A 17,093-nucleotide genomic window follows, 5' to 3' on the forward strand; every position below is an offset into this window, starting at 1 on the left:
CATGTGTGCAGCATCAGATATGGCTCACAGTTTCAGTAAATTCCCTGAAACCTGACTGATGGTTTGTATTTAACAAAAATTAAAAATTGTTATCAAAACAGTATTAAAATTAGGGATGCACTCAGGTGTGTTTGGACATGAGTCTGAACCCGCATGAGCTATCCTGCCAGGAAGCAGCCACTGCTGACAGTCAATCATAAGCAGCTGAGGCATTCTCTACCCCACAGCTGCACATATACATGCTACTTATACAGTATAAATGCGGAGCTGGGAATGCCTCGGGTGTCTATTATTGGCAGTGAACAGTGGCAAAATAGAGAAGATACTGCTCAAAATTAACGAAGGGGCTGTTCTGCTGTGAGAGACACAGCACAGGGAATAGAGAGCTGGAGCTGCAGGCTCCAATATTTTTCTGCCCATCCCCACACCAGGCTCAGCTCAGAGGGAGAGAGGAGGAGGGTTGTAAACCCCACTGGCTCTGCTGGTGTAGTGTAATCAGAAAAAGGGATGTGAGCTGTCTGGTGACACCATTCCTAAACCATTCCTAAACCATGGGCCTTAACATGGATATAATCACTACAGCTTTCCTCAATATCATGTAATGTGTCCATTTGTGCCCAATCAGCCAAAAAGACATTTGTAAGGTCATGTGCAATATAGAAGTAGAGATTATGGTGCAAGGAAAGTGGCCATGGAAGATTATGGAATGGCTTAGGCATAGTTCCAAGACACTTTAGTGCAGCACCTCTTGAGAAACTGTAGATCCTGTAGAGCACATGTCAAACACAAGGCCCACAGGCCAAATATGGACCCCCAGGCCATTTCATGTGGCCCTTGCACCTCTTCTGCAGTTGCAGCTCCCCTCATCTCCGCCTCCCCTGGTCTCAGCATTCAGCAGACTGCGGCAGCTGACTCCAGCCCTCCTCTGGTCCTCCTCCAGACCCTGCACTTTCTGTTTCCCAACTCCACGCTCAGCTTCTTCCCAGCAGCAGAGAAGGGATAATGTAAATGATACAGTGTGTGTTTAGAATCACTGTAAGTGTTAAACTACAGAGATTATGTTAATCACCAACAGCCTTGAAAAAGTTTACCTTTATTGTAAAAAATATATTAAGATAACAATGTATAACTGAACAAAGAACATGCATTCAATATATGTTTTAAAACCTTTTGCCCTTTTTGTTTGTGAGACACAATGTAATATAAAAAAATGCTGGAGTAAAACATCTTATACATTAGACAGGCTTTATCAGAAGTAAATGTTCAAATGTGACATTAAAATGCTCAGCAACAACTGAGGCTGCTGACAGCATAATATGAGAGTCATGAGTGGTCCACCAGGCACAGGTTTTGACCACTTTTTCAAACTGTATATTTTTTTTTACTAAAATATTTTTATAGAAGAAACATGCTTGGCCTGGGCAAGGATTAAAGCCAAACTCCAGGCAAACAGGCATATACACATTCTAAATACACACATAAACTGTCTTATCTTCCAAAGGATTTGTAGTTCCATTCAGCCACTTTTCTAATTCATACACCTCTACCAGACAGCACAATGAATGACACCACTTTCCCTGTCATACTTAAGTCATACAGTGCTGTCATCTGCTGTCCGCAGCTTGTAGATTCGACAACAAAGGAGCAAAAACACACTGATAAGTCATCAGCTTTGCTTAAACTGGCAATGCAACCCATATGGAAGAAAAATATATTTGAAATATATTTTTAAAATATTCTTCCCAAATATATTGACATATATGTGAAGTGCTACAATGGTCATATTCAATATATTTCACTAAATATATATATATATATATATATATATATATATATATATATATATACATACACACACACACACACACTGCATGTAGAAACGCGTTTTTATTACAAAATATATGAAAAATATTTTTAAAAATACATTTCAAATATACTGTATGTCATTAAAAATACAAATCTACATTTTTGGAATGCATTTACAAATATATGTAAAAAATGATTCTTTTATATGTTAAAAAAAATCTGAAGAATATATTGTAAAAAATATATATTTTAATATATATATATATATTTTTTTTTTTTTTAAATATATATTGAAATATATTTTGAAATATATTGAATATGGCCAAAATTGTAGCATTTCAAATATATGTCAATATATTTGGGAAGAATATTTTTAAAATATATTTCAAATATATTTTCCTTCCATGTGGGAAGCTCTGAATTCTGTTGTTTAAAACCCATTGATTTCCCCATCCATGCTAAGCAGTGTATGGCCTGCTTTACTCAGCACTCTCCTGTCAGCGTGTTCCCTGTCAGTACATGTGAGTACAACAGAGCAAAATTATCTTCTTTTGTTGCCCCACCCTCTATTAGTCTGAGTATTGTTTTGAAAGGGATGACAAAAGGGTGATATTAAAACAGATTTAAACACCTAAGTTGAATGTAAAAATATAAAAGTAAAATTCTGGGTAACCCTAACTAGTGTTACAAGTACTTCCTTCACCCTCCTAACACCTGGTAAAGCCTGGATTGGTGACATCACCCATAAGCTTCAATGGCCCATCCATTGTTGGTGCTACCTCATCCCCCCTGCCAGACACAGAGGAGCCAGATCACATGACCAGACCAAAGTGGCATAAAACCAGGTAAGTATATGCATCTTACACAGGCTAGTAAGCATAGCTGTTAGGAGGTTGGAGGGAGTATTTTTAAGATTAGTTAGGGTTATTAGGGAATTCTACTTTAAAGAGACACTGCCATCTTGCCCATTCGAGTCAAAGTCCATGTTTCAGTAAAGCCCACCACCAGTAATTTATATTTCCTTAACCAGTGTTCCCTCTACCACTTCTTCTATGGCCACACTGCAAAATATCCAGTGCAAGCCACTAAGACAAGATGGAGAGGGTTAGGTTGCATTTTCTTCTGAGCTCCAGTACCAGCTGATGTGTTATCTTGGTGGCTGAGATAGAAGATGAAGCAACAAAGAGTGCTGGAGAGGTGTGCAAAAATGTGGTGTACAACTGCATTCACTTTTTTAAAATCTTCTTGGAGTTCAACACAGTCCTATATAAGATCTGATCCTACATTGTTTACTGGGATCACACTATATGGAGTATCTGGTTAGAGTCCTAAAGTACCAGATGAGTTACACTCTACCTTAAAAAAATCTACTTGATTTATCTCATTACATTGTGAAATAATCATTTCCAAAAGAAAACTAAACCATTCAACTAAAAAAAAAAATAACTCAAGCTAGCTGTTTGATTTCATTATATTTGGCTTCTCATTGGATGAGGCCAAGGCATGCTTTCCAATTGGAAGGTGGTGGGTGAGGTGGCTCAGTAAGGCTTTCTGTTGTCCCTGCAAATAATTGCACTTAGTGTCCCTTATTAAGGGTTCCTAGGAAGAGGTAGGATTTGAAAATCATGAACTAGTAATAAAGGCCACCATATGTAGATTTGGTTGGGAAAGCTGATAACAAATAGGGCCTGTGTCAATGTTAGCAGTTTAGGATACTTCTAAGATCATTTTGAATACATTGACAGGTGCAATAGACCACCTTGCGTCCACCATTTGACAGAATTCAAGCACATTTTGCATTCCCATAGACTTGTATGGAAATGCAAAATCGTCTGAGGCAAACAAAAGCCCATCGACACAGGCCCATAGTCATTCAAACTGCCAAAAGCAGCATTCATTATTTTAAACACTTAGGCTCAGTTCACACTAGCTTTGTAAGCAGGCATTTTGCAGGCGTTTGAGGGGCGATTTTAACGCTCCTCAAACGCCTATGAAAATGATACACATGGCAGTACACAGTGCTGTTCGCACTGAAGCGTTAGTGTCATGGCAAAATTGACACCTCATGTTGAATCAGGAGGAGTTGAAGCCTTTCAATGCCTCTCATTCAAGTCTATGGTGACGCCCTTCAAACGCCTAGCAAGCGTTTGCGGGGCGGTTTTACCATTAACTTCATTATAGGCGTTTGTGGTGTGGTTTTAATGCATGGAATACGCCTATGAAACGCCTCAAAAACACCCATAGGGCGTTTGGGGAGCATTTGAGGAGCATTAAAAACGCTCCCCAAATGCCTAACGCCTGTCAAACGCTATAGGAGCGTTTGGGAAGAAGTCTAGTGTGAACAAGACCTTAGCCATGCATGGCTATATCTTACAATTTCGTAAAATCTGCACCTTCACCAGCCTTCCAGAGTGCAAACATTGTACAAAGGCAAAACAAATAACTGCTTCGTAACCACATAAAAGCACAAGTACACGTCATTGAGCTAACAGATTATTTTTTTTGGCTGCTGAGTATCTAAATAGTTGATTATTAGGTGGGGTAGCACCCATACACAGATGGGTTATTGGCATATTAAATGCTTGTCTAAAGCCAAAACCTTTTTTCAGTTTGGATAGAGTATGGAACAGTTAGATCTCCTGATAGGGTTTTCCTTTTTGTGTTCAGTGTTTCAATGAGAAGATTTCCTTGCACTTCCTATCCCCGAGACACAAAAGGAAAAGGTCATTTGGTGAGATGTACGCATTCTTGATGCATATTATGTAATGCTTTCCATTATTTTTATAGTAGGAACTAATACATGGAGTTGCACCATTGCCCTGCATTTTCCAACATACATTTATAACGAAGCCAATTTAAATCTTCCCCATCCTCGCTGTAGAAAGTATGATACAAATTATTTTTTAAAACATTTAGTAATCTTATGAGTCTTCTTCTTTTATTATAATATCAGGTGATGTATTTTTTTCAGCAGATTCAAATGGAGGTACTTGTCTAATAGACCGTTAGTGACTCCAGTTGCAGACATGATCAGTAGAAATATCAATGCCCACCTGCAAAAAGCAAATCCACGGAGCCTAAAAAATATAACGAAACCAGGGTTAGCCATGTCTGACACACATTAAAGAATCACTAAATTGGCAAGTCAAACCTTATTTATGCTCAATGGAAAGCTCGAATGTTATAGTAATTGATCATTCGAACAATGTTCTACCACTGTTGGTATGTTATGAGAAGACTGCATTTACTAAAGAAACACTACATTGGCAGGCAGAATGTATGCTGTACATATTACAGGCATCAGCAACCTCCATCCTACGATGCCTCTTTCTCTGGCACCTCTTGTCATTGGCTGTAACTGACAGCTCACTAGGTCCAACTTATCAAGCAGGCTGAATGTAAGAAAAAGCTGAGGAGACTGCAAGGAACTCCCCATTGAGCTACTGTGTCCTGACAGGGGGGACTGCTGATCGGTTGCTGTTTTTCAGCCAGCTTCTGTCATACAGGCTGCTGTACATACAGGCCAAATGTCAGCCGTTTCTGTTGAACCGGCTGATACCAGCCGATATTTAGCACATGTACCAGGCTTAAGAAGCCTGCATGCATGCCTACACTTTGCCTATGCTCCTTTTTCTCTTGTTTGAATCCTGCAATAGGTATGTAAAACCCTTGCATTTCTGAAGGTAAAGGGTTTGGGGCTGATCTGAGGTCTTAGGGTGAAGGATTTGGGGCTGATCTGAAGTGTGAAGGTGCATGCATTGAGACTGATCTGAGGTCTGAAGGTACATGCATTGAGACTGATCTGAGGTCTGAAGGTGCATGCATTGAGACTGATCTGAGGTCTGAAGGTGCATGCATTGAGATTGATCGGAGGTCTGAAGGTGCATGCATTGAGATTGATCGGAGGTCTGAAGGTGCATGCATTGAGACTGATCGGAGGTCTGAAGGTACATGCATTGAGATTGATCTGAGGTCTGAAGGTGCATGCATTGAGATTGATCTGAGGTCTGAAGGTGCATGCATTGAGACTGATCTGAGGTCTGAAGGTGCATGCATTGAGACTGATCTGAGGTCTGAAGGTGCATGCATTGAGACTGATCTGAGGTCTGAAGGTGCATGCATTTAGACTGATCTGAGTTCTGAAGGTGCATGCATTGAGACTGATCTGAGGTCTGAAGGTACATGCATTGAGACTGATCTGAGGTCTGAAGGTACATGCAGTGAGACTGATCTGAAGTCTGAAGATGCATGGGTTGGGGCTGATCTGATGTCTGAATGGGCAAGTATTATGGCTGAACTGAGGTCTAAAGGTGCATGCCTTGAAGCTGATCCGGGGTCTGATGGTGCATGTATTGGGGCTGATCTGAGATCTGAAGGTACATGAATTAGGGCTGATCTGAGGTCTCAAGGTGCATGCAATGAGGCTGATCTGAGGTCTAAATATGAACATGTTTTGCACCAGTTAACATATAATGAATGTATTTAACTTGCAATTAGCAGTACAACTATGAGTGCATAAAACAAACAATATGACTACAGCACATTATTGATCACTGGCATGATGACCCCTGTGTTATTAGTTTATCACCTGTCTCCTGCTGATATCTGAGGTTTGGGTGGGTTCACTCACCCACCAGATTGCTGTATTTCTTGGAGACTACAGTGGTTTGATTTGCCTCAAGGCCATAATGGTATCACTCTCTTGTAGATGACCTCCCCAGTTATATGGATATTCTGCATTGTGGAGGATCTACCCTGGAAATTCAAGTTGGTCCAAGAAAGATTCAGGAAGCCATCATAGGACCTACTGTATCTTTCCAGCAACAATGCAAAATTACAAAGATTACTTGTGGGTGAAGCTGGAAATAAAATAGTTTTCAACCACAGAGAAGATATATGTTGTTTTTAATGCCAAAATACAGCACTGATAGAGTCCTTATGTGATTATTAGAGATGAGCGAATCGAACTAGGCGAACCGGAATTCGAGTCGAATTTCAGGAAATATTCGATTCGTGTCGAAACCGAAATTTTGCCTACTTCGGGTGCGCGAATCGAACATTTCCCGATCAGCCGGCAAAAGTGTCCCTGCAGTGAGCTCCGCTATTTCTGACAGTTCTCTGACAGAAGGAACACATGTTTAGCGGTTGAAACATTGTATCTATTAGTTTACATTTAGGATACAGATGTTTCAACCACTGTACATGTGAAGAAGTTGTGAGAGAACTGTCAGAAATAGAGGAACTCTGCACATACACTTTTTGCCGGCTTGGAATTATTCTTCTTTTCATCCTACTTCTTCTTCTTCTTCATCCTCAGAAGAAGAGGATGAGGATGAGGATGAAGAAGAAGAAGAAGAAGAAGAAGAAGAAGAAGAAGTAGGATGAAAAGAAGAATAATTCCAAGCCGGCAAAAAGTGTATGTGCAGAGTTCCTCTATTTCTGACAGTTCTCTCACAGCTTCTTCACATGTACAGCGGTTGAAACATCTGTATCCTAAATGGAAACTAATAGATACAATTTGTATCTATTAGTTTCCATTTAGGATACAGATATTTCAACCGCTGTACATGTGAAGAAGCTGTGAGAGAACTGTCAGAAATAGAGGAACTCTGCACATACACTTTTTGCCGGCTTGGAATTATTCTTCTTTTCATTCTTCTTCTTCTTCCTCATCCTCATCCTCATCCTCTTCTTCTGAGGATGAGGATGAAGAAGAAGAAGAAGAAGAAGTAGGATGAAAAGAAGAATAATTCCAAGCCGGCAAAAAGTGTATGTGCAGAGTTCCTCTATTCTGCAGATACACTTAGAGGAGCTCTGCAGATACACTTAGAGGAGCTCTGCACATACACTTTTTGCCGGCTTGGAATTAATCTTATTTTCATCCTACTTCTTCTTCTTCTTCTTCTTCTTCTTCTTCATCCTCATCCTCAGAAGAAGAAGAGGATGAGGATGAGGATGAAGAAGAAGAAGAAGAAGTAGGATGAAAATAAGAATAATTCCAAACCGGAAAAAAGTGTATGTGCAGAGCTCCTCTAAGTGTATCTGCAGAGCTCCTCTAAGTGTATCTGCAGAATAGAGGAACTCTGCACATACACTTTTTGCCGGAAACCGCTGTATGGAGTGAATGTCCCAGAACTGTCAGAAATAGACTATTTATGACAGTTCTGGGACATTCACTGCATACAGCTGTTTTAACCGCTGTATGGAGGGAATGTCATGGAACTGTCAGAAATAGACTATTAATGACAGTTCTGGGACTGTCCTTCAATGCAGCGGTTGAAACATTGTATGTATTTGTTTCCATAAATGGATCCATTTATGGAAACAAATACATACAATGTTTCAACCGCTGTATGGAAGGACAGTCCCACAACTGTCATTAATAGTCTATTTCTGACAGTTCCATGACATTCCCTCCATACAGCGGTTAAAACAGCTGTATGGAGTGAATGTCCCAGATCTATCAGAAATAGACTATTTATGACAGTTCTGGGACATTCACTGCATACAGCTGTTTTAACCGCTGTATGGAGGGAATGTCATGGAACTGTCAGAAATAGACTATTAATGACAGTTCTGGGACTGTCCTTCCATGCAGCGGTTGAAACATTGTATGTATTTGTTTCCATAAATGGATCCATTTATGGAAACAAATACATACAATGTTTCAACCGCTGTATGGAAGGACAGTCCCACAACTGTCATTAATAGTCTATTTCTGACAGTTCCATGACATTCCCTCCATACAGCGGTTAAAACAGCTGTATGGAGTGAATGTCCCAGATCTATCAGAAATAGACTATTTATGACAGTTCTGGGACATTCACTCCATACAGCTGTTTTAACCGCTGTATGGAGGGAATGTCATGGAACTGTCAGAAATAGACTATTAATGACAGTTCTGGGACTGTCCTTCAATGCAGCGGTTGAAACATTGTATGTATTTGTTTCCATAAATGGATCCATTTATGGAAACAAATACATACAATGTTTCAACCGCTGCATGGAAGGACAGTCCCAGAACTGTCATTAATAGTCTATTTCTGACAGTTCCATGACATTCCCTCCATACAGCGGTTAAAACAGCTGTATGGAGTGAATGTCCCAGATCTATCAGAAATAGACTATTTATGACAGTTCTGGGACATTCACTGCATACAGCTGTTTTAACCGCTGTATGGAGGGAATGTCATGGAACTGTCAGAAATAGACTATTAATGACAGTTCTGGGACTGTCCTTCAATGCAGCGGTTGAAACATTGTATGTATTTGTTTCCATAAATGGATCCATTTATGGAAACAAATACATACAATGTTTCAACCGCTGCATGGAAGGACAGTCCCAGAACTGTCATTAATAGTCTATTTCTGACAGTTCCATGACATTCCCTCCATACAGCGGTTAAAACAGCTGTATGGAGTGAATGTCCCAGATCTATCAGAAATAGACTATTTATGACAGTTCTGGGACATTCACTGCATACAGCTGTTTTAACCGCTGTATGGAGGGAATGTCATGGAACTGTCAGAAATAGACTATTAATGACAGTTCTGGGACTGTCCTTCAATGCAGCGGTTGAAACATTGTATGTATTTGTTTCCATAAATGGATCCATTTATGGAAACAAATACATACAATGTTTCAACCGCTGTATGGAAGGACAGTCCCACAACTGTCATTAATAGTCTATTTCTGACAGTTCCATGACATTCCCTCCATACAGCGGTTAAAACAGCTGTATGGAGTGAATGTCCCAGAACTGTCATAAATAGTCTATTTCTGATAGATCTGGGACATTCACTCCATACAGCTGTTTTAACCGCTGTATGGAGGGAATGTCATGGAACTGTCAGAAATAGACTATTAAATAGTTCTATGACATTCCCTCCATACAGCGGTTGAAACCGCTGTATGGAGTGAATGTCCCAGAACTGTCAGAAATAGACAGAAACTGTCACAGAACTGTCCTTCTTCTCATCCTTCTCCTTCTTCTCATCCTTCTTCTCATCCTTCTTCTCATCCTTCTCCTTCTTCTCATCCTTCTCCTTCTTCTCATCCTTCTCCTTCTGCTCATCCTTCTTCTCATCCTTCTCCTTCTTCTCATCCTTCTCCTTCTCCTTCTTCTCATCCTTCTCCTTCTCCTTCTTCTCATCCTTCTCCTTCTCATCCTTCTCCTTCTCCTTCTCATCCTTCTCCTTCTTCTCATCCTTCTCCTTCTTCTCATCCTTCTCCTTCTCCTTCTTCTCATCCTTCTCCTTCTCCTTCTCATCCTTCTCCTTCTTCTCATCCTTCTCCTTCTCCTCATCCTTTTTCTTCTCATCCTTCTCCTTCTCCTTCTTCTCATCCTTCTCCTTCTTCTCATCCTTCTCCTTCTTCTCATCCTTCTCCTTCTTCTCATCCTTCTCCTTCTTCTCATCATTCTCCTTCTTCTCATCCTTCTCCTTCTTCTCATCCTTCTCATCCTTCTTCTCATCCTTCTTCTTCTCATCCTTCTCCTTCTTCTCATCCTTCTCCTTCTCCTTCTTCTCATCCTTCTCCTTCTTCTCATCCTTCTCCTTCTTCTCATCCTTCTCCTTCTCATCCTTCTCCTTCTCCTTCTTCTCTTCCTTCTCCTTCTTCTCATCCTTCTCCTTCTTCTCATCCTTCTTCTTCTCATCCTTCTCCTCCGTCTTCTCATCCTTCTTCTCATCCTTCTTCTTCTCATCCTTCTCCTTCTTCTCATCCTTCTCCTTCTCCTTCTTCTCATCCTTCTCCTTCTTCTCATCCTTCTCCTTCTTCTCATCCTTCTCCTTCTTCTCATCCTTCTCCTTCTTCTCATCCTTCTCCTTCTCCTTCTTCTCTTCCTTCTCCTTCTTATCATCCTTCTCCTTCTTCTCATCATTCTCCTTCTTCTCATCCTTCTCCTTCTTCTCATCCTTCTTCTTCTCATCCTTTTCCTTCTTCTCATCCTTCTTCTTCTCATCCTTCTTCTTCTCATCCTTCTCCTTCTCATCCTTCTCTTTCTTCTCATCCTTCTCCTTCTCCTTCTTCTCATCCTTCTCCTTCTTCTCATCCTTCTCCTTCTCCTTCTTCTCATCCTTCTCCTTATTCTCAGCCTTCTTCTTCTCATCCTTCTCCTTCTCATCCTTCTCCTTCTCATCCTTCTCCTTCTTCTCATCCTTCTCCTTCTTCTCATCCTTCTCCTTCTCCTTCTTCTCATCCTTCTCCTTCTCCTTCTTCTCATCCTTCTCCTTCTCCTTCTTCTCATCCTTCTCCTTCTTCTCATCCTTCTCCTTCTTCTCATCCTTCTCCTTCTCCTTCTTCTCATCCTTCTCCTTCTCCTCATCCTTTTTCTTCTCATCCTTCTCCTTCTCCTTCTTCTCATCCTTCTCCTTCTTCTCATCCTTCTCCTTCTTCTCATCCTTCTCCTTCTTCTCATCCTTCTCCTTCTTCTCATCCTTCTCCTTCTCCTTCTTCTCTTCCTTCTCCTTCTTATCATCCTTCTCCTTCTTCTCATCATTCTCCTTCTTCTCATCCTTCTCCTTCTTCTCATCCTTCTTCTTCTCATCCTTTTCCTTCTTCTCATCCTTCTTCTTCTCATCCTTCTTCTTCTCATCCTTCTCCTTCTCATCCTTCTCTTTCTTCTCATCCTTCTCCTTCTCCTTCTTCTCATCCTTCTCCTTCTTCTCATCCTTCTCCTTCTTCTCATCCTTCTCCTTATTCTCAGCCTTCTTCTTCTCATCCTTCTCCTTCTCATCCTTCTCCTTCTCATCCTTCTCCTTCTTCTCATCCTTCTCCTTCTCCTTCTTCTCATCCTTCTCCTTCTCCTTCTTCTCATCCTTCTCCTTCTCCTTCTTCTCATCCTTCTCCTTCTCCTTCTTCTCATCCTTCTCCTTCTTCTCATCCTTCTCCTTCTTCTCATCCTTCTCCTTCTCCTTCTTCTCATCCTTCTCCTTCTCCTCATCCTTTTTCTTCTCATCCTTCTCCTTCTCCTTCTTCTCATCCTTCTCCTTCTTCTCATCCTTCTCCTTCTTCTCATCCTTCTCCTTCTTCTCATCCTTCTCCTTCTTCTCCTTCTTCTCATCATTCTCCTTCTTCTCATCCTTCTCCTTCTTCTCATCCTTCTCATCCTTCTTCTCATCCTTCTTCTTCTCATCCTTCTCCTTCTCCTTCTTCTCATCCTTCTCCTTCTTCTCATCCTTCTCCTTCTTCTCATCCTTCTCCTTCTCATCCTTCTCCTTCTCCTTCTTCTCTTCCTTCTCCTTCTTCTCATCCTTCTCCTTCTTCTCATCCTTCTCCTTCTTCTCATCCTTCTTCTTCTCATCCTTCTCCTCCTTCTTCTCATCCTTCTTCTCATCCTTCTTCTTCTCATCCTTCTCCTTCTTCTCATCCTTCTCCTTCTCCTTCTTCTCATCCTTCTCCTTCTTCTCATCCTTCTCCTTCTTCTCATCCTTCTCCTTCTTCTCATCCTTCTCCTTCTTCTCATCCTTCTCCTTCTCCTTCTTCTCTTCCTTCTCCTTCTTATCATCCTTCTCCTTCTTCTCATCATTCTCCTTCTTCTCATCCTTCTCCTTCTTCTCATCCTTCTTCTTCTCATCCTTTTCCTTCTTCTCATCCTTCTTCTTCTCATCCTTCTTCTTCTCATCCTTCTCCTTCTCATCCTTCTCTTTCTTCTCATCCTTCTCCTTCTCCTTCTTCTCATCCTTCTCCTTCTTCTCATCCTTCTCCTTCTCCTTCTTCTCATCCTTCTCCTTATTCTCAGCCTTCTTCTTCTCATCCTTCTCCTTCTCATCCTTCTCCTTCTCATCCTTCTCCTTCTTCTCATCCTTCTCCTTCTTCTCATCCTTCTCCTTCTCCTTCTTCTCATCCTTCTCCTTCTCCTTCTTCTCATCCTTCTCCTTCTCCTTCTTCTCATCCTTCTCCTTCTTCTCATCCTTCTCCTTCTTCTCACCCTTCTCCTTCTCCTTCTTCTCATCCTTCTCCTTCTCCTTCTTCTCATCCTTCTCCTTCTCCTTCTCCTTCCTCATCTCCAAGGGCATTTAAATTAAAGGTACAGTGTTCTGCACTAATTTAAAGGCTCTCTGAAGCCTAGAAACCCTTTAAATAAGTCATCTTCGTAGCGGAGAAATTCGCATCGAATCGAATTTCACACTGGAATTCGCCGAATCAGCCGAATCAAATTTTTCATTTCTTCGCTCATCTCTAGTGATTATCAGCTTGCGTCACTGCAAGCAGGAAACAAGAAATTTTAGTCAGGAAAAAGACATAGAGTTTTACCATACACATAGCTACAAACTTACAAACACTGCCATCTACTGGTTGAAGAATATATCTCTACTGAATACTGATGTCATTGTTGCGCAGAAATACATGAACATGGTATTCCAACATGCACTCATTGTGATCTTTTTTCCCCAACTTATCAAGTTGTTCAGTTAGTTTATGCTGCATTTAAAACTGGTAATTTACAGGTAGCTTTGTGTCTTACAACACACATTCATTTTGTTTTCAAAACTGTGAGCTGCTCCCAGCATATAGGCGTGAATGAAAACACACATGACAATTTATTTTTGTCTACCTCTATTGGTGCATAAGAGACTTACATGTCTAAAATACCAGGTAACATTTTATGAGCAGGAAATTAAGGTTCTTCACACATTTTAATGTTCCAAAGATTTGAGGGGGCTAGAGAAAGGACAGTGGGAGTAGAAAATGACCTGATTTCAGTTGGAGTAAACAATGCAGGCATGGTGGTCAGGGAATAAAAAAAGGTCTATGGTTGGGAAAGAGTGGGAGAAAAATAACCTAGCTAGCACCTGTACTTAGTAGTAGTAAAATGTCCTATTGGTGTCAGTGTCAGGGCTGGGCTCCTGCAACTTAACAAGCAGCTCTTTTCTTTCAGTGCTCAGAAGCTGCTCAGCTGTTGGTTAATTACCAGCCACTTATTGTCTCCACAGTGACTCATCTGGATTCTATTACCTGCCTCATTAGTCCAGCCTACAGCCAGCCTTTTTCGATACTTTAGCAGCTTTAGCTCATTTCCTCCTTTCCTTTGCGTAGTCTATGATTTCTAGTGTGTTCTTGTCTGTGTCCCTGTGTACAACTTGGTCTGGCTGACTTATCTGCCAATTCCTGTTCCTGATTTTTGCTCCTGACTACGCTGACTTCTGGTTTCCTGACTGCGGCTCGTCTGATTACCTGCTCTGGCATCCAAACCCCGGCTTCTGTTTTTGGCTACATTCATGAACTGTGTTTTCTTTGCTGTTTTATTAAAGGTGTGATTTTAACTGCACTTTCTGTCTCCGTCTGGTTTATGGTTCCGGACAGAGTGTGGAAGGAATAGTTCCCTATGGTTGGTGTCCATGGGAGGAATAGATCTCCATGGTTGGTGTTATTTATAGAAATAGTATCCCAAAGGCCAGTTAACGTGAAGCAAAGTGCCATAGTTCAGGGAAAAACTGGTATAGATTGTATTATGCCACAGAACCCATGACCCTCAACAAAGCTCACTTTTTATTTTTATAGGGGTGTTGTAGCAGATGCAGTATACACACAATTACATGCTGGAGACGTAGAATATCACATTCCTCCTGACAGAAGGGATGGATCTTGATTCTTACATGTGTAGCATGCAGGTAGCAAGTGTTCTCAGAGTGTCAGGGAGACTTTTGGATTCCATACTGCCAGATATAGGGGGATAATTTTTTTGGACAAGGTTTCTTTTAGAAATTTTCCTGTTTCACAATCAGTTTTGTTTTTCTTGATCGCAGGATTTAGGTACAAAATTGCCTACACCTATGCTTCAATAGGCATAAGAAATAAAAGGTTTATCTCTCATTTAATGTACTTTGCTGAAGATATGCAGTATATCACTTTATCCTTGGGTATTCAGAACTAGTTATATATATTGCTGATATTGCCTTCTATTAAACTTACACATGGATGTTTTGATCGTGTTAGTATAGGACACAAAAAGTGTCCTTTCCATTTAAGTCAATTTCCAGAATTGTACATAATGTACATAATGACATGATTTTTTTTTTTAGAAGTGGACAATAGAAAAATGGAGTTATTGTCACTAACAATTTTATTACGTGCTTCACATTTTGCATGGGTATAGCATTGAAGATAAAATCAGAATGAGGATATCAGAAATAAGTTACACAGTAATACAACAATTCACATGATTATGAGGCCAACTTACCTGCCCCTAGCAGACTGTGAATAGCCAAAAAAGTACACATGCCGGCCATAAATGTACAACAAGCCAAAGAGCGATGCTATTTCTGAAATGACATAAGCACATTGTCAACAACTCATTTTATTAGCAGTATTCATTATAAATGGTATTTACCAGATTATATTTTGCTCAGCCCTTACTAAGAAACAATATCTCCTATGGGCAGTACTAAGCCTGCTACTTCCATAAAACAAAGTTCTTTCTCTCTTACACACACACACACACACACTTTGTCTGGTGATGGGTTTTCTCCTGCTTCCAGTGTCCCTTTGTCTACTTGTCACTAATTACTCAGAAAAGAGAGCTAACAATTCTTGAGCTATTACCAATCTCTAAGTCGACCTTACATGGATCAAATGTGGCCTGTCCAGCAGCGACCGGATGAATTTTGCTCCATGTATGGGTATTGTGGTTGTACAGAAGTCGATTTACTGATCAGCTTCTGTATAACCGCAATGTCGAATTTTCCCTGCTTGATCAGCACTGCAGACTATAGCTGATCAGTGTATCAGTGTATTCTGATGGTGGGGAAGTCTTGCTGTCAGAATACAATAGTACAGCAGGGAGGATTCTCTTGTCAATCTCAAGTGTGTGGATGAGGTAATTGAGTCAGTTTTTTTTGTTCATCCCACTGGTTGAATACAAAAAACTGATTTGCCTACGGGCAACCTTGCTAAAGCTGTCAGCTGTAAAATATTATATTATATTATATATAGTATTTTAGGATCAGGTTTGGCTTCAGGCAGTTGCCGTGCTCAGAACAAGGTTGCAAAATCAAAGATTATTTTTTTAGTGACCATTTACAGCAGATCACATGCCAATTGTACACAATGAATGGCTTCCATTCATAGCCATTCACTGTGTACTATTGTGTCGCTTGCTGTGATTGGTCACAGTGATCTCATGGTACAGACAGGGCCAGTCACAGTCTATCTGTACTATGTGATTGGCCATAGCTAATCACAGCTAATCAAAACAATACACACTTGATGAATGGATTCATTTACAACAAATGGTTACTTATAACAGTGATTATCACTGTTATAACTGATCATAGTGTGTAAAAAAAAAAAAATCCTGATCACCTCCCCAGAATCACCAGTCAGTGTCCCTGATCATTGCCACACCAGTTTGTTGATGATGCTGTACTGCACCGGTCACAGTATATATGAAACAAATGTTAAATAAAACACATATTTTTAATTTATTCATTTTCAAAAAAACTGTGATAAAAAAATTACAACTTCAAAAAATTTGCCTTCCCTAAAATACCTTAGATTATCTACTTTCCAAAAAGGGGTAAATTGGGGCATATTTGTATTGTCCTGGCATTTTGGGGCCTCAAGAAATGAGACTGTCAGTACATCAGGATTCATTGATTTTCAAATATATATACCACAGTTTGTGGACTCTATGACTTTCCTACAGACTAAATAGAATACTGTACATTGATTTGGATTATTTTTACTAAATAAATATAGCTGAATTTTGGCCTAAATTTATGAAGAAAGCTTATTTATTTGCAAAATGTTATAACAGAAATGAAGAAAAACGTGTTTTTTTTTTCAAAATGTTCGGCCTTTTTTAATTTATTTAGCAAGAAATAAAAAACCCAGTGGTGATCAAGTACTACCATAAGACAACTCTATTTGTGTGAACAGAATGGAAAGAAATTTCATTTGGGTACAGTGATGCATGACTGTGTAATTGTCATTCAAACCATGACAGCACTATAAGCTGAAAATTGGCCTGGGCAGGATGGGGGTGAAAGTGTCTGGTACTGAAGTAGTAATATATGTGTAGTATGTTATAGGTGCAATGTCTGGCTAAGCTGGTATCACACAGTTGTGTGACATATTGAGACTTCCCTTTATTTGGGTGGCTACCACCAATTACAATTACCATTTTTCAGTTAGGCATCATATTTAAAGATGATAAAAACATTGTGCCTGGATAAATCTCAAATGCAGAAGGAAATTGTTTTCAAAAGATTCTATTATTTTACCCAATCAAAGTAACAGAGTCTCTTTAAAGCGTATTTCCACTTTTTCAGTCAAAATTTAGAAA

The 17,093-nt window shown here is 40.1% G+C and overlaps 1 protein-coding gene across 2 annotated transcripts in view; it reads right to left on the reverse strand.

Moving 5' to 3' along the window:
• Positions 1-3,181: 3,181 nt before the first annotated feature.
• MGST2 (microsomal glutathione S-transferase 2) overlaps positions 3,182-17,093 on the reverse strand; it is a 37,913-nt gene continuing 24,001 nt past the window's right edge. For both annotated transcript variants that reach the window (XM_089693894.1, XM_089693895.1), the window contains exons 4-5: positions 14,991-15,072; positions 3,182-4,883 (exon numbers count right to left, since the gene is read on the reverse strand). In XM_089693894.1, the coding sequence (XP_089550020.1) occupies positions 4,748-4,883; positions 14,991-15,072 (218 nt within the window). In that variant the 3' untranslated portion in view covers positions 3,182-4,747. The remainder of the gene's footprint in view (positions 4,884-14,990; positions 15,073-17,093) is intronic.

This window comes from Staurois parvus, unplaced genomic scaffold, assembly GCF_062004578.1.
Source record: "Staurois parvus isolate SC_StPar_1 unplaced genomic scaffold, SC_StPar_1.0 ptg000639l, whole genome shotgun sequence".
NCBI lineage: Eukaryota > Metazoa > Chordata > Amphibia > Anura > Ranidae > Staurois > Staurois parvus.